General features: G+C 44.6%; 1 protein-coding gene across 4 annotated transcripts in view; it reads left to right on the top strand.

The window, feature by feature from the left end:
* ITGA7 (integrin subunit alpha 7) overlaps window positions 1-18,813 on the top strand; it is a 169,190-nt gene that overhangs the window by 61,991 nt on the left and 88,386 nt on the right. For all 4 annotated transcript variants that reach the window (XM_029594686.1, XM_029594683.1, XM_029594684.1 and 1 more), the window contains exon 2: window positions 1,660-1,787. In XM_029594686.1, coding sequence (XP_029450546.1) covers window positions 1,660-1,787 — 128 coding nt within the window. The remainder of the gene's footprint in view (window positions 1-1,659; window positions 1,788-18,813) is intronic.

Raw genomic sequence — 18,813 nt, 5'->3', positions numbered from 1 at the left:
TCTGCTGCCAGTCTTCCTTCCCCTTGCAGCTGTCCCTTCTTGTCTTCCCATCAGAGTTGCTCCCAGAGGATCCCCAGCACTCTGTTCTCAGCATGGAATAGAAATCCCTTACACACACACACACACACCCCAAAAAAAAACAAAAAACCCTGCCCCCTGCCTTGGCCGCAACGATGGAAAAATTTCTGGCCAAATCCTGGGAAGAGTGGTGAGAAAGAGAACTCCACTGCCTTAAACTATGAAGGGCGCGTGGTGGAGGAATTTCAGTTTCTGCCATCCCCCCTTCATATTCTTGCCTTGAATATTGGAATTGGAAAGATTAGGGCATTTAGTTATTTTATTTTATTCTTAACTGTGAGACCTAACGTTGTCAGTCGGATGAGCGGGGCTGGGGAGTCCGGCTCTGCACAGTGGGAGGTCGGTGCTGGGAGAGGGGAAGGGCGAGAGAGAGGTCCAGGTTCCTGGGCTGTGCCACCAGCAGAGAGAGACACCGTGCCCACCGGCAGAGGGCCCAGGCCACGGGTGGGTAAATCTTGAACTGGTGGGAACACAGCAAGCTTAAGGGAGGCAGAGCAGAGAAAATACTGAGAGATCAGTATTCAGTTACAGTATAAAAAAATTCATTTGCAAAGGATCTCAATTAGTGTAAGGGTATCGCTTCATTTTCAGCAAGAGGAATTCATGCATGGGTGGGCTGGGCCTCCTGCTTCTCTCCTCCCCCATACACCTGTACAGTTAATGGAGGGGGCGGAACGGGGTGTGAGTTTTCTGCTTTTCCTTTAGCTCAGGGTGATCAGAACCCAACCCTTTCACCACGCCAGCTTTCGACTCTGGATCCACTTCTGACCCTTTTCTCCTGATGGATTAGGCAAGCTGGGTCTCAGCTCTGGGGGTGATCAGAAGCCCACGGCAGCCTCTGCTCAGCTTGGAAAAGAAAAACCCTCCCTCGCTCCTCCCCCATCTTGCTGTCCCAGAGCCAGGCTGCATCCTTTTTTGGAAAGTTGGTTTGGTCCATCCTTGTGGTCTTGAGTGATAATGTTAGCTGTAAAGAGAAGGGGAGGGGTGTGTGTGTGTGTGTGTGTGTGTGTGTGGATGCTTATTGTTTGTGTGTTAACCTGTTTGACTCTTTTACTGGTTGGAAGGTTATTAAAGAGTACGTTTGCATTTGTACTGCTTGGGATCTTGGTGAGTTGTGGGTTCGATTTCTATAAATTGTGATGCTATTTAAATATTAATTCTGGTCGCTTCGCTAAACGTCGTAATCCACCTTGCTTAGCCTGGTGTTATAAAGGCAGAACATAAATTCTGAAATTTAAATTAAATTCTTTATTGTCACTGCAAGGTTTCCACAGAGCTAAGAGACCTCTGAGACCCTGATAAACGTGTCCACGAGTGAAACACCTCTAGGGACAGTGCAGAAGAGATAAAGTATCTCCTGATTTGGTGGTGGTGGTGGTACTGGGGTTGAGGGGATGCCTATTCCTACCCAAGGGTAGCATCACCAGCTGACTTTTATGTTATCTGGACAAGCTGATTCTGGCAATGCTTGATTATATAGAAGTTTCTTGCATAGATCTGACTTCTGACCAGAGTATTGTTCTGCCTGCGACAGTCTCTTTATTGCTTTACTGGCAATAAATGTCATTTACTATTTTCCAGGATTTTGGTGGGTGCCCCCCAGGCCTTGGCACTGGCTGACCAGGGAGCGAATCGGACGGGGGGCCTTTTCGCCTGCCCCCTCAACAGCGAGATTCATAACTGTCACCGCCTGCCAATCGACGAGGGAGGTAAAAATAGGTTGCACATGTTGGCTGGGGGTGGGGGTGGGGGGGAGAAGGTATTAGGGGTGGGATAAGGAAGGTCACTAGTGGTAACTAAGTTGTGGCTATGTACAGTGGGACAGAAGGTCATGGGGGGGGGGGTGCAGGGGTCGCACAGTTCTCATGCATGAGGTGGTCAGATGCCGCTTGCTTTGTACAGGATGATCCTGCTTTTCTTAAAGAAATGGTCCTGGGCTGGTCTAGTTTGATCCCCGTGGGTCAGGGGCTGGAGACTATGCTGAGGCAGCGTTCACAGACCCTGTGAAATGGGGGGGGGAGTCCCAGCCGCCGTGCAGCACTGCCACCTAGTGGTTGAATTCAGCCTCCGTGATTGCAGGGTTCTGGAAGGAGCCCTGGTGCATGGACTCACTGCATTGAATGGAGCAGGGAAGCTGGAGGGGAGTTACTGTAAAATGGATGCAATAATCCCCCAGCTACTTGTGAACGAAGGCTCATGGCCATACGATCCTAGCTCTGGTTCCAAATGCGCTCGAGGAGAAAAGAGCCAGGAAAAAAAAACAAAACAAAACAACCCAAGAAATTGTCCTATGTCCTTCTTAAGCAAGAACAAGACAAATTGACCTGTTTTTTTTCAATCCAGCCATAAACATAAAATTAAAATGTGATGGATTTTCATACATCATACAAATGGGTAGATCTATAATTTAAAAAAAAAAAAAAAGAGAGGGGAGCTGCAGATGGTGTGGTATATCATCAACCCCCTGCTCCTTCCCTCTTTCACTCTCCGTCTTCCCTTCTGCTTTTTCTCCCTTTCTCTTGTCCTTTCTTCTGCTTCTTCCAGGTTCCTCTGCATCTTCTCCATTCCCTTCCCCCTTCCCTCTCCCATTTCTCTCTGTTTCCCTCAGGTACTTCTCTATTTCCTCCCCCTCAAGTTCTTTTCCATCTCCATGCCTGCTCTGCCTGTCCTATGAAGGCTGCTGTACCCCACAACATTTTCATGCCTTGGGCTTGAAAAGGTTGGGGAAACACTAGTGTAAGTTGTTGTTTTAATTTGTATTTCTGATGTTGCTTTATGATACAATATTTTTATATTCTTTGATTGTTCTCTGTTTTGGGCATCCATTCACTTTGGGCTGTTAAGTATAGGAGATTTTGCAATGCAGTTATCCACTCTAAGGCTTAGTATACATGCTAGATATTTACACATCTGGACACTTTATGGATTTCATCTGGTTTCTGAAGGAAATTATGGGGGCTCTGGGTCACAGTTTCAGCTCTTGCCTCACCTTTGCTGATAGCATGCCTCATCTTCCCCCCACAGACTTCCAAAACCTTCCCTCCTGCTGCTACCAAGCCTCTCAGACCTGAAGGCTCCAGTCCAGTGATATATCAGATTTCAGTTACTGCAGGACTAAGTCAGCCCATGCTCACAGGCCTGGTCTCCTGCACAGCAGACCAGGGAGGGTGTTGCAGATTCACTCTGTGTGAGTGTGGTAAAGGGCAAAAAATAAAGACAGAAGGACTGGTATCTCCTGGGTTACACCTCCGGTGAGATTCACCACTTTAAGACACAAAAGCAGCATATTTATGTAGACATTTTATATACTGTCATTCCATGTATAGATCACAACAGTTTACAAAGTGACATTCATAGTTATATTTTATGTTATTTATTTGTTTAAAACATTTTATATACCGGCATTCGTTGTGGACATCATGTCGGTTTAACTGAACATACAATCAAATAAGCAAAGATTGGTTACAGAGGTTATTTCTCTACTTAAGGAAACAAAGCCACATTCACAGGAAGTCAACCTACAATAGATAGTGGGATAACAATGATTATTATTAATGCTAAGTTACATTCCAGAAAGCAAGACAAAATTCAGATATAGCATAGACAATAATCACAATAATGTAGTACAAATGCTTTTCTTTTATTTAGGGCAGCTGAATTGCTTCTATTAGTGAAGTTATTCTCTGTTGCTGTCTGTCCCTCTCCCATTTCCATTCTCCTGCATCTGTTTGGGTCACATAAGTGATGGGTTTCAGCTATTGCCTTACTTTTGCTGATAGCATGCCTCATCTTCCCCTACAGACTTCCAAAACCTTCCCGCCTGCTACCGACCCTTTCCGTCTGTATGTCTGAAATTGGGCAGGCACCATGATTCTTCATCGTGGGGGGGGGGGGGGGGGGCGACAGCAGGGAGGCAGCCTGAGTGTTTTAAAAAGGTTTGGGGAGAAGGCTGTCAGATAGGAGACTACGGCCTGGAAAAATCCTTTATTATTACACTTTGGGGGGCAGAGGGAGGTGATCGGCCGCTCTCTAGCCTTACCTTTACTTTGTAGGGTCTCGACAGTGCTACTTTAGCTGGATATCTTTTAAAGATATCCGGTTAAGTAACGTGTCATCTGGCCACACAAGGCCACATAACAAAAATTTAACCAGCTATATCCAAACATAGCCAGTTATGTTTTTGTTATCCAGCTATAGGTAGCCAGATGATTTTAGGTTGGTTGTATTCAGCAGGATGCTTATCCTGCTGAATATATGGGACAAATTATCCAACTAACTTTAGCCAGATAACGTGTCCACTAACCAGCTTACTGAATATGGACCCTTATGTTTTTATTGCATACCAATATGCTTTTAAAATGAATTTTCAAAGTCATTATTTCTCTGCATTTTTTTGTAAAATAAAATTTAAAACCTGAAGAGTGCTGCTTGCATAAGGTATTCAACCCCTTCAGACTATTACTTGGTAGAACCACCTTTTGCTGCAACAACAGCTTTAAGTCTGTTGGGGTAAGTTTCTACTAGATTTGCACTCTGTTTGGAAGTGATTTTTACCCATTCTTCCTGGCAGATTTGCTCTAGGTTATTCAGGATGGATGGATGACACTTATGGACAGCAATTTTCAAATAGTGCCACAGATTCTCAATAGGATTGAGATCCAGACTTTGACTTGGCCATTGTAGAACATTCATCTTTTTGTTGTTCAATCATTCCTGTGTTGCTTTGGCCTTGTGCTTGTGATCAATGTCCTGCTGAAAAGTGAACTTTTTCCCAAGTTTTAGTTTTTTTAGCAGACTGAAGCAGGTTGTTTTGCAGTATTTCCCTGTATACTGTACCACCCTGCCATCCTTAAATTTTATCGAGATGCCCAGTCCCTACTGAGGAAAATCATCCCCACAATATGAAGCTGCCACCCCCATACTTTACTGATGGGATGGTGTTTTCTGAGAAATGGGTAGTGTTAGGTTTGTATCACACATAGCTGTTAGGCTCCAGTCACCTCCCCCATGTAACCCCCCCCCCCCCCACCTCTGATCCAAAGCAATTCCAGCATAGCCTCCAGCAACATCCTGTTCCAAGGACCCAGGACAGAATTTCCAGTAAACTTGGACGGCTTTATAGGCCCCTCCTAGCCGGGACTTCCTGTAGAACTGGCTGATGATGTCACTTCCTTCTGAGGTATATAAGGAAGTCTCTTGCAACCACCCAGTTCCTTACCAACAGGTCTGTTGAGTAGCCTGCTTCTCATGTGTGATGCTAGTTTGTGGACCTGCTTTGTGCTCTCTGTTCCTACTTCTGGTTTGTCTGATGTCTGCCACTTCCCCTGTCTCTTGTAATCTTGAGTGTTCTGCATATGTTTTTTCTTTTGGCTGACCTGCCTCTTCAGATTGGCTTCTTGGACCTGATCTTGACTCTAGACCTTATTACTGCTTGCTTGCTGCCTACCCTGACCCTGATCTTGGATTCTGCCTTCTGCTGCTGGCCCTGACCTTTCTTTGTTCTCTGGACTTCCCTGTTTGCTGCCTGCCTTGACCTTTGCTAGATTCAGACAGACATTCTCCCTTGCCTTGCCCCTGGGACTCACCTAAGTTCTGCTGGCCATCCTCACTAAGGGCTCAACCTGAGGGAATGATGGTTGATATAGTCCCATCCAAGGCTTTCTGCTAGTGGTTAGTGTGGGCCACATGGCCTGGGTGGCCCAGTCAACCACACCATGGCAGAAGGGTCTACACCTGTAACAATAGTGTTTTGAATTTTGTCCAAAAAATCTCCATTTTTGTCACAACTAAACACAAAACCTTATCCCACATTTTAGCTGGATCACTCTGATGCTTTCTGGCAAACTCCAGATGTGCTTTGATGTGTTTTTTTTCTTCAGTAATGGCTTCTTTCTAGCCACCTTCCCATGCAGGCCAGTTGTATGCAAAGCTCTTGATATGGTTGACTGGTGCACCTCCACTGCAGTCTCAGCCACTGAACTTTGTAGCTCCTTCAAAGTGATTGTTGGCCTCTCTGTGCCTTCCCTTACAACTCTCCTCCTTGCTTTGATGCTGAGTTTTTAGGGATGGCCTTGTGTAGGTAGTGTCTGGGTGTTATGATTGTTGTGCCAGAGGTGGACCCTTGGGCCGAGGTGGGGTTAATGCAACATGTAGGTAGGGACCTACGGGTCCCCACCGTCGGCGGGCGGAATCGGCTGATGTATGGAGGCCAGCTGGCGCTTCACTAATACCAGCCCTCGTTCCCCGCGAGTTGAGCCTTTGGGTGCCGGGGCCAGCTGGGCTTAGGTGGGCCTCCATATGTCATCGTTGATGAAGAGATCAGGGAGGTCAGCCTTGAGGCAACAATGGTGGAATGAAAGAATCTACACTGGCGGAGTCCCGGAGACCTGGGCGGCAATAGGAGCACAGTCGGACAGGGGCGCCCGAGCAAGAACAGGCCAAAGTCTGAGTAGGCCAAGTCCAGGACAGACTGAAGAGGCATAGTCAGGCAATGCAGAGGTCGTGGCTCGGAGAGAATCAGAGGCGTAGACAGGCAAGAAGAGAGGTGATGGGGGGGGGGGGGGGGGGGGGTGCGGCGGGAAGGCAGGGGCAGGATACAGCATGCCTGCAACAATTCTGGCTTGGATTGGTGGTGGCAGTGATTGCCAGGGCTGAGGGAAAAGCAGCAACAGGGAGCGATGCTGAGGAATTTTAAGTTCCAGCTCCTTACTCTGCACTCTCCTCAGGCAGCAAGCACATGAGGCTGTTATAGAAAGCATAGGCTTGCTATGTCAAATGTTTTGGTGACACACCTTCCACCCCCTTGGTGACACACCGGTATGTCCCGGCACACTGGTTGAGAACCACTGCTTTAAAATATCTCTCTGCAAATGCCAGAAGTCTGAACGATAAGACTGGTGAACTAGAATATATACCGTACTAACAAAATATAACTGAGCTGTCTCTCGGATTACTTCAATAAATAAAAAAACTAATAAGAGACCAAACATCCTTTTACTAGCACTAAGTATAAAACAATTTTAAAGCCTGTTTGAAGCTCATTGCAGGCAGGAAACAAGGGATTAACCCTATAGCACATACTTTTTTTCTTATATCGTTTCTTCTTCAAAAAAAATTTTTTTTTTTATTTGTACTTTATTAAGTTTCTTGATACATTTTACAATGAAAAAAGAAATAAGAACATTTTTGGATTACATCACCCATATTTCTACATCAAGTAAACTTTACAACAGGTAAACAGAAGTTTATGTACTTCCAAAGTTTTAGTCCACTTTAAAGGAAAATATATCTATTGCAAAGTTCATACCAACATGAGCTATTAGGAGATACAATTACTTTAACCAGTTTAATTATTTCCCAATCATGAGGCTGTTACTGTGCCCTCATCCACCTTTATCAGCAAGAAATACTTCAAGGTGGGCAGGATCTAAAAAAACAAATTTATTCTTTTGAAAAGTGACCAAGCGCTTGCAAGGAAATTTGAGAAAGAAAGTGGCCCCAAGGGCCAAAACTATCTGTCTCAAAGATAGAACTGTTTCCGTCTTAATTGTGTGTTCCTAGAAACATCTGGGAACACCTGGACTCTGACCACAGAAGCTAAATTCTTTATTTTTAAAATCTTCAAAATTGTTTTATACTTAGTGCTGGTAAATGGATGTTTGGTCTCTTATTAGTATTTTATTTATTGGAGCTAGAGTTAGTATATGACATTGTAGACATTCAGAGAGATGGTGGAAGGAGTATAACCAAAGGGACAATCTGATACCAGGGTATAAATTATATTGATAGGATAGGGCAGATCAAATTTTGGAGAAGTGGAATATAGTCAAGCATCAAAAAAATCCTACAGGATTCTGTTACGCGTGCCGCCCGTGGCAGACCTGCAGCGCGGTCCTCTCACCTTCTTACACGGACTCCAGCTCCTGGTTCCTCTTCACTGGTGGCGGTGGACCGCCAGCTCCGACCTTGGGTCGCCTCCGGTGCCTTCGGCTCTGCCATGGTCCCCAGTGTTGCCAGCCAAGATGCCCTTGCTGCTCGTCGGGCCTCTCCATGTGGCCCACGGAGAGATGCCACCATCGGCGCCGCGCCCCTCCCTAGGAGCGCGCGCATTGCTAATCCTTTTAGAGGGCCCAAGGCGGGAACCTGGCTGCAGCCCCGGATGTTGATGTCAGACTCTTTAGTGTATATAAGCTCAGGCCTCGCTCCATAGCATTGCCTTTGCAACAGACCTCCTCGTACTTCGAGTACTCGTTGCTGATAGAGAATCCTCTCTACTTCGGGTTCCTGACTCCTGTGGTTCCCAGTTCCTGTTTTCCTCGTTCCTGCCCTGTCTATGTGTTGGACTGACTTTTTGGATTTTGACTTTGCTACGCCTGACTACTCTTCAGCCTATCTCCAGTCCCGGACCTCTGCTATGCTTGATTATGCCTGCCTTCTCCGTGCCCTGACCATTGCCTTGATTGACTACGCTACAGACTTCTCCATGTCCAGAATTCTACATTGCTTGCCACAACCTCTGCTTGCCGCTGGCCCTGATCCAAGCTTGTCAGTGTTGTCTCCTCTAGCCTATTCCCTTGATGTGGACTTACAAGGCTCCGGCCTTTCTTTGCTTGAGCGCCTCCAGTTACTCTCTGTTCCATTGGTGCTTGAGTTCCTGTACCGAACCCAGTTCAGGGTAGGACTATGCCACCTATCGACTGCTGTCTCTGGGCTGAACCACCTCTCTTCTCAAACCAACCTCGAGGCCTACCTAAGTTCTGCCGGCCCCAGCACCCAAAGGCTCAACCTGCGGGGAATGAGGGCTGGTATAGGTGAAGCTCCAGCGGCCTCTACCTTCAGCCCACTCCACCTGCCGACAGTGGGGACCCCTAGGTCCCTACCTATGGGTTGCATCAACCCACCTCGGACAAGGGTCCACCTCCGATGCAACAGATTCTGCACTGTAGAATCCTTATGAATAGAAATTCCATGTGTGATGGGTAAAAGTATAGCAGTGGGTGTATACTACTGGCCACCTGGCCAAATGAAGAAATGCTATACTGAAATTAAAAAGCAAATACATTTGGCAACAATAATAATGGGAGATTTCAATTATTCTGGTATTGATTGGGTCAATGTCTCATTGGGATATGCTAGAGAAGCTAAGTTTCTAAATACCATAAGTGACTGCTTCATGGAACAGCTGGTCCTAGAACCGACAAGAGGGGCATCTACCTTAGATCTAGGCCTCTGTGGAATGCACGACCTAGTACAAAGGTGGGACCCTAAGCAATAGTGATAATAATGCAATCAAATTTCACTTAATCATTGGAGGGAGGACATTAAGTAAAACTACTATAGTAGTGGCTAACTTTAAGAAGGTAGACTATAATAGAATGAGAAAATTATTTAGGAAAAAAAACAACCTAAAAGGAGCATTCACACTTCATGCAAGGGTTAAAAGTGTGGAAATTGTTTCAGAATATTATTTGGGAAGCCCAGATAAATTGTACTCCTTGCATTATAAAAGGTCAAAGGAAGACCAAAGATTGCCAGCTGTCAGGAAAAAAGGTGCATTTCCTAGTCTTGAGCTGAGGTTGGCTTGGTTTGGGTGAGTACCTTGTGCACAGAGCCACAGAATGGCTCAGAGAAAGCCAACCTTAGACTCCTATATAGCCCTGCCCCTGAGGATCTGGATTGGTCCTCAGGGGTTTCAAAGCTGTTCTGGGACACCTGAGGGGGTGTTCCCAAAAATTAGACAGTGTGGATGCCAGAAGAAGATGTGGGATCCCGAAGAAGACCCATGAGTTCTTGCCTTGATGTGTTTTGATGTTATGCTGTGCTACTATGTTTAAATGTCTTGTGCCTTGCCTGTAACCGGAAGTCTTCTCCTAAGTCATGCCTTGTACTGCTACAAGAGGATTTACTGTGTAAAGATCCAGACTGTAACCCTGGACTGGAAATTAGCCTTGCCCAACTGTGAGTTATTAAGTTTTGCCTGCAGTGCATAAGTCAGGAACTGTTATGTTATTTTCATTCTAATAAAACCACTACTGAGACATGTTTGCTGTGTGAATATGCCGCAGGGGCTTTCAGAACCTGACAAAATGCTGGAAACTCTGTACTCTGCCTCTGGCTTTTGCATCTAGTTGGCTAGAGGAACTGTGGGCAGACACACCTTTGAAGGAATGCCTTTTTTTTTCTGCCATTGTAAGCTGCAACCCCTATTTTTTTCTTTGTTTGTTTGTTTTCAGATCAAAAGGGGATCTAGCCCTGGTCTGAGGGTAGTTGGAGAATCAGCATTTTATTTTATGTTTGTTTTTTTCTGTTGTGTGCTGAAGAAAAGAAACACTGCACAGGTGTGAGCTGCAGACTGAGTGAGTTACGGTTCTGGAAGGTGGACCCCTTGCCCGAGGTGCAGTTGGCGCCACCTGTGGGAGAAACCCCCCACAGGTCCCCCACTGTCAGAAGGCGAGGCTGGGATGAAACACTACCAGCCCACGTTCCCCTCAGGTTGAGCCCTTGGGTACTGATGCCGGCTGGACTTGCGTGTGGTCTAGAGTTGGCGAGAAGGCAGAAGCGTAGAGAAGGACGAGAGCCGGAACAGGTCGCAGAGTTCGTAGAAGGATTGCCAGGCGTGAGTCGGGGCAGGCGGCAGTTCGGGTAATCGAGAGTCCAGGCGTAGGTCGGGGCAGGCGGCAGTCTTCGTAAACGAGGTTCCAGGCGAAGGTTGGGACAGGCAGCAGTTCTCGAAGTTGTGGTTTCCAAGCATAGGTCAGGTTCTGGATAATGTCACAAGTCAGAAGCGCAGGAGATATCCTCCGTGGAGGAACCCGATACAGGACCTAGAAAGCAAGAAGCCAAGGCAAGGTCTGTGAGCCAGATAAATAGGAAAAGAACAGGTGGAGTCAGCAAGAGGGGCTGCGGCAATTTCCTGCTGCGGTCTCTTTAAATTCAGCAGAGAGACACACGCCCGGACCTAGAGAAGCCCAGCGGTGGAGGGGCCCGCGCTGGGAGCGAACAGTGTGTCGGAGGAGCCCAGAGGAAAGGCCTACCCACAAAGAGGAGCCCCGGAAACGGCTGGCCCCAACAGCCAGCATGCCCGAGCCTGGGGGAGTGGCACTGTTGTGGTGAGTGCCCTTGAGCCCCACCTATACAATGTGTCACACTCTCTGAGCTGTTGTATTCTGAAGCTATGCAGCAATTCTGATTCCAGGCCTTTTTTTTTTCTTCTGCACTGGAATAAAGATTGTGACTCCAAGTTCTACAGCCAGTGATCTATAATTTGCTTCTGCCTCTTGGTACTTAAGGCTTATGGTTTGTGTACAAAACATGAGACCACCATTCCCAACCAAGCTTTGTGGCAATCCAAGGTACCTGCAGAACTTTGTTGACGGGTACCACTACTGGTTTTATGAAGCCCCTTCTGCTAGCATTTATAAGGAAGGATGCGGATGGTAGAATATTCAGGAGAGACTGTTTATAGCAGCAGAGTGGTTTGCTCAAGAGGGGTTCCAGCCAGAATGCCCATGGGACTCTGAAGCGTTCCTGGATGATGTACTACTACAAGAGGATTTACTGTATAAAGATCTGGACTGAAACCCTGGACTGGAAATTAGCCTTGCCCAACTGTGAGTTATTAAGTTTGCCTGCAGTGCATAAGTCAGGAGCTGTTATTTTGTTTTCTTTTCTAATAAAATCCCTAGTGAGACATTTCCTACATGAATGTGCTGCAGGACCTTCAGAGCCTGACACCAGCGCGGTTTAATGGTGAGGTAAAGGAGTCAGTTAAAGCTAAAAGTGCATTGTTCATAAAAAGGAAGCAGACCCAAATGAAGAAAGTAGGCAAGAGCATAAGCCCTGGCAAGTTAGATGTAAAACAATAGTTAGACAGGCCAAGAGAGACTGAGAGAAAGCTTGCCAGTGAGTCAAGAACTAATAAAAAAAACTAATAAAAACTTTTTCAAGTACATTCGAAGCGAAAAGCCTGTGAGGGAGGGAGTCAGTTGGACCTCTAGATGACTGAGGGGAAAAAAAGGGTGCTCAGGGAGGAAAAGGAAATAGCAAAAAAACTGAATGAATTCTTTGCCTCATACCCACACCACAAACATTTTGTAATGGTGGAGATTGTGAGCAACTAAAACAAATATCTGTGATAATGGAATAGATCTGATTGACAAACTAAAGAGTAACAAATCACTGGGACTAGATGGCATCCGCATCAGAGTTCTAAAAGAAAACATTAAGGGCCGGATTTTAAAAAGGTTACGCGTGCCGGGCCTATTTTAAAAAGGCCCGGCGACGCACGTAAAGCCCTGGGACGCGGGTAAGTCCTGGGGCTTTACTAAAGGGGCAGTCTAGGGGCGGGGCCAGAGGCCTGCAACACAGCGGCTATTTCCGCTGTGTTGAAAGATTGTGTGGTGGCAGCCTGCTGACAGGCACAAAAATTAAAATACAAATTTTTTGGGGGGGGGGGGTTAGGGGAAGGGGTGGGAAGGTCAGGTTAGGGGGAAGGGAATGGGGGAAGGCAGCGCGGTTCGGCGCACGCAAGGTGCACAATTATGCACCCCCTTGCGCACGCCGACCCCTGATTTTATAACTTGCGCGCCTATGCGCGCAAATTATAAAATCGGGTGTACATGTGCATGCGCCGGGTAGCGCGCGTCCCTTTTTAAAATCTACCCCTAAATCACTAACTTTACTAGATATCTGTAACATAATTTATATTACATTTTTTATTAAGCAAATCCTCATATTACAACATTAACTTGACGATGATTGGATCTTATCCACCGCCAAGAAGACACAATAAATACATATACAAACATATGAGAATTTTATCCAATAAGTCCCTCCCCCTACAGAACTCCCCCCATCCCTGTGACTCACACCATCCTTCAGCATCTATAAACACACACCCAAATTACACAAACCCATCACTCTTCAGTCAAATTATTAAGAACCATACTATGTACTATGGGTATTCATATCATTTAAAATAGCCTTGATTCCTGAACACTGGAAAGTGGCCAATATGATACTGATTTTTTTTTTTAACTCTTTATGGAAATTTTTGTAAAGATAAAAGGGTTACATATACAAATATAGATACAGTGTAGAATCTGGCAATACAAGCTGATACATTTATCATAACAGTGTAAGAGATGATTACCCAACATTAAGATAACATGAAAACAAAGCAACAGGCTCACTACAAAAAAGTAATTTTAGAAACCAAAAAGAAATACTTCAGCTCAAAAATAGAAAAGTTTGCAAATAACACTAGAACTCTATTTAACACAGTAAAAAACCTCACCAGCGACAATACAAACAATCATCAGAACCTACAAGAGAATCAATGTCATGACGTAGCTCAATTCTTTAAAGATAAAATTGAAAACTTAAGAACAAAAATCCTTAACACAACCAAACAAGAGATTAAGATGCCCAAAAGGGATGTTAACATATGGTCAGAGTTTGAAGAGATATCACACATTGAAGTCGAGAACATGATTAAAAAACTGAACCCTGCTCCTCACTCAATTGACACCATACCCATAATGGAATTAAAAAAAACTAGCCAACACAGTAGCCCCAATGTTAACAAAGATCATCAACCTTTCCCTAGATGAAGGATCAATGCCAGATATCCTGAAAGGAGCCATAATAAAGCCAATCATTAAGAAAAAGAACCTTGACCCCCTAAAGCAGAGCAACTATAGACCAGTCTCCAACTTACCCCTAATAACCAAACTAATTGAAAAAACAGTTCAAAAACAACTATCAAACCACTTAGAAAGTAATAACATATTATATCCTGCACAACATGGTTTCCGCAAACACTACAGTACTGAGACATTATTACTAGCTTTATCAGACAATATCTTAAGAGGCTTTGATACAGGAACACATTACATTCTGATACTATTGGATCTCTCGGCAGCATTTGACACTGTAAATCACAAAATACTAATCAATAGACTAAAAGAAATAGGACTCAATAACAAAACAATAAACTGGTTTGAGTCATACTTAAGGAACAGATTTTTCCAAGTACAAATCAAAAACACACTATCAAACAAGAAAGTTAAACTACAAACAGGAGTCCCACAGGGTTCAGCCCTGTCCGTAACACTCTAACATTTATCTCCTCCCGGTATGTCACCTACTTGCTGGACTTGGAATAATACACTACATATACGCGGATGACATACAACTACTGTTACCCATCGTAAACACAATCAAAGAAACAATGAAACTGGCTAATATGCATCTTGAAATAATCAAACAACTCCTAAACCAAATGGAACTGGTAATAAACATTGATAAAACTGAATTCTTACACCTAGAACAAAAAAATATACACCCTACACAACCTACAATCGCAATAAAAAATAATCAAACTGTAGAGTTAGCAATAAAAGTACGGAATCTAGGGGTAATAATTGACCCTAGGCTTAACATGAAACAACACATTTCACAGAAATTAAAAGAATGTTACGCCAAACTAATGGTCCTTAGAAGACTGAAACCCCTGCTAACACTGAATCATTTTCGCACAGACTACTGTAACTCTCTGCTATTAGGGCTACCTCAAGTTACTATTAGACCACTCCAAATATTGCAAAAATCTGCTGCTAGAATTTTGTCAGGCAAAAAGAAAAGAGACCACATCACCGGTACACTTGCTCAACTACACTGGCTTCCAATTGAACAAAGAATACAATACAAAGCATTGTGTATAATTCATAAACTAATCCATGATGAAAAGGCACAGCACTGCCAATAAAGCTCTACTAACTATTCCTTCTGTTAAATCAGCATGCCTCACTCAGGTAAGGGAGAGAGCACTGTTGCTGGCTGGACCTGTTCTATGGAACTCCTTGCCACTCGAAATAAGGCTGCAGAGAAATTTGAAACTATTTAAACTAGTCTGAAAACCTGTCTTTTTAAGCAAGCTTTTTATAAAGACAAAGAGAAGGAGGAAAGCAGTTGAAAGATAATGACGCACCAAGTAATCAGTTTTTTCCTCTAATATCTCCAATTGCATATTAATGCTAGATTTGAACCACTTGACAGTTTTTCAACTGACATATAAGCCTTAATTAACACACAGTCTTTTCTTATTAAAATATGTTACCGTACTATGTTGGCACATGAATAATTTGTAATCTATACCAATTATAGTTTGTTTTTTTCTTATTGTGCCTTTCTGTAAACTGTTGTGATGGTGAATTAACTTAACGACGGTATAGAAGAGTTTTAAAATAAATAAATAAATAAAGCGAGCTCCAGCATATAGAGGGCTACATAATCATTGTAAACCATAAAATTGTTTATAACACATCTATATCCGATCATATTTAAGACGTTCCCCTTTAACACATACCTTAAGATCTGATTTTTAAAAAGGGCTCTGGGGTGATTCAGAAAACTATAGATCAGTGTAGACAAAGTGGTAAAAACCATTTTTAAAGACAAAATCACTGGCCATATAGATAGATGTGACTTAATGGAGAAGAGTCAACATGGTTTTAGCAAGAGGAAGTCTTGACTTACCAATCTTTTAGAATTTTTTGAAGGTTTAAATAAACATGTAGATAAATATGAGCCAGTTAATATAGAGGCCAATATTCAAAAGCATTTAGCCAGCTCACTCAGAAATTAGCTAGCAAAATGAATATTAGGGCACTTATCTGGGTAAATTCTATCTGGCTAGAATTTAGCAGGCTAATTTAGGGGCGTTCCAGAAGCGAAACTGGGAGGAGTTGAATTAGCTGACTATGTTAACTGACTAACTCTGATATTCAGAGTTAGCCGATTAACATAGCTGGCAAAGTCTGGTTGAGCCAAAGAGCTGTCCTACAGTTAGTCGGTTAAAAATTAGCCAGCTAACTTTAAGGTAGCCGGGTATATACCATAGTGTGCCTGCACGTTTGAAAATACCTCTAAAGTTAGTCGGACAAGTTTATCCGTCTAAATTTGCTACTCAGGCTGTCTGAATATGGACCTCATAGTATATTTGGATTTTCAACATCATTCATGAGAGACTGCTCAGGAAATTACAAAGTCATAGGGTATGATTGCCAACTGGTTAAAAGGCTGGAAACAGAGGGTGGGACTAAATGGTCAGTTTTCTAAATGGAGAAAGGTTGAAGTGGAGTACCACAGGGATCAGTACTGGGACCTGTGCTGCTTAACTTAGCCATAAATGATCTGAAAAAGGGAATTATGAGAGAGGAGATCAGATTTGCAGATGACACAAAATTCTTCAGAATTGTTTAAACAACGGCAGATTGCGAGGAACTGCAGAAGGACCTTAGACTAGGAGACTGGGCAACGGAATGGCAGATGCACATAGGAAAAAATAATCCCAACTACAGTTGCACGATGCTGGGTTCTGTGTTGAGAGTCACTATTTAGGAAAAGGACCTTGGTATGTTGAAATATGTTGAAATCCTCTGCTCAGTGTGTGGCAGCAGTCAAAAAAGCAAATAGAATGTTAGGAATGGTCTGAAAAGGAATGGAGAATAAAACAGAGAATATCATATTGCCTCTGTATTGAACTATGATGCGATTTCACCTTGAGTATTGTGTGCAGTTCTGGTCACCCCCATCTCAAGATAGTCAAAGCGGAACTGGAAAAGATGCAGAGAGCGACAAAAATGATAAGAGAAATGTTTCATTCCCTTTATGAGGAGAGGCTACGTAGGCTTCAGCTTGGAAAAGAGATGGCTGAGAGGGGACGTGATAGAAGTTTATAAAATCATGAGTAGGGTGGAACAGGTTAATAAAAGATGGTTTTTTAGGCTTTCCAATAATAATAAAACAAGGGGACACTGCATGAAATAACAACCAGCAGATTCAAAACAGATCATAGAACGCATTATCAAGCTGTGGAATCTGTTGCCAGTGGGCATGATCTAGGCAACTAGTAGAGTGGGACATTTGGAGGAGTTCCTGGAGGAAATATCCATAGCACATTATTAGCCAAGTAGACTAAAGCTATCCCTGGGAGTGAGTAACAGGAATTAGATCTATTTAGGAATCTGCCAGGTATTTACGGCCTGGATTGTTACACGTGCCACCTGCGGCACGGCCTGCTCACCTTACAAGGATTCCAGCCTCTGGTTCCTCCTCGCTAGCGGCGGTGGGCCGCCAGCTCCGACCTCGGGCCTCCTCCGGTGCCTCCGGCTCCACCATAGTCCCCAGCGTTTCAGGTCAAGGTACCATTGCTCGACTGGGCCTCTCCGCATGGGCAGCAGAGAGGCGCCACTACCCGTGCCGCGCCCCTCCCTAGGCGCGCGTGCATCGCTGATCCTTATGAAGGACCCACAGCGGGAACCTGGCCGCAGCCCCGGATGATGACGTCAAACTCTTCATTGTATTTAAGCTCAGGTCCGCTCCAAGGCATTGCCTTTGCAACAGGTCTCCTTGCTATTTGAGTACTCGTTGCTGCTAGAGATTCATCTCCACTCTTCATTCCTGATTCCTCATTGTTCCTGGTTCCTGTTCTCCTCGTTCCTGCCCTGCTATGCTTTGGATTGATTGCACGGACTTCAACTTTGCTTTGCCTGTATACGCTACAGCCTATCTCCAGATCCAGACCTCTGCTACGCCTGACTACACTACAGCCTACCCTCCAGACCCTGACCATTGCTTCGTCCGACTACGCTATTGACTTCTCCGTGATCAGACCTCAGCTTCAATTGACTAACACTATTGACCTCTCCATGATCAGATCTCAGCATCATTGCCACAACCTTCGCTTTGCTGTCGGCCCTGATCCAAGCCTGTCATTGGATGCCTCTCCAGCCTACTCTCTGGACGTGGACTTATTAGGCTTTGGCCTACCTTTGCTTGAGCGCCCTCAGTCAGCCTTTGTTCATTGGCGCCCGAGTTCCAGTACCTTACCCAGTCCAGAGTAGGACTACGTCATCTCTCGCCTGCTGTCTCTGGGCTGAACCAACCTCTCTTGCTATTCAACCTCGAGGCCCACCTGAGTCCTGCCGGCCCCAGCACCCAAAGGCTCAACCCGCGGGGAACGAGGGCTGGTATAGGTGAAGCTCCAGTGGCCTCTGCCTATCAGCCCATTCCACCTGCCGACGGTGGGGACCTGTAGGTCCTCGCCTACAGGTTGCGTCAACCCCACCTCGGCCCAAGGGTCCACTTCCGACGCAACAGATTGGTTATTATCGGAGACAGGATGATGGGCTCGATGGACCTTGATCTGACCCAGCATAGCAATTCTTATGTTCTTATGTTATACACTGCATACAGTCTGTGTTGTTGCAGTTTCCAGTTCAGCTTTTGTCTGCACATTTCTGTTTATACTTTTTTGGTTTTATTCTGTATTTAGTGTTCTGCATGTGTGAATGAGATGAGGGATCTGCTAGCATGTAGCTTCTGTGTAGTGATCTATAGCAGCCTGGCTTATGCTAAGGTGTTATTAGTGTTTTAGGGTCTCATGTAATATTTATTGAGTTGCCTTTTCATAATTAGGGTTGTTGCTGTTTTCAGTGCTGGCAGTTAGTGTTGTTTTGGTATGGAAGGTTTACTATATTGTGATTGTAATTCAGTTTACTCAAGGCTTTCTGAGGGTCAAGCCCAACACCCAGCTCATGTAACAATAGGCCTGATACCATATGGGTTCTAAGTGTCTTCTCTGCAAGATTTCTGGTTGGCACCATAGAAGTGCATGTTGTAAGTGATATTTTTACCTCGGAATACACTTTTTCATGTAAAATCTTATTATAA

This window comes from Rhinatrema bivittatum, chromosome 3, assembly GCF_901001135.1.
Source record: "Rhinatrema bivittatum chromosome 3, aRhiBiv1.1, whole genome shotgun sequence".
Taxonomy (NCBI): Eukaryota; Metazoa; Chordata; class Amphibia; order Gymnophiona; family Rhinatrematidae; genus Rhinatrema; species Rhinatrema bivittatum.
This window is presented reverse-complemented; position numbering and strand designations above follow the sequence as displayed.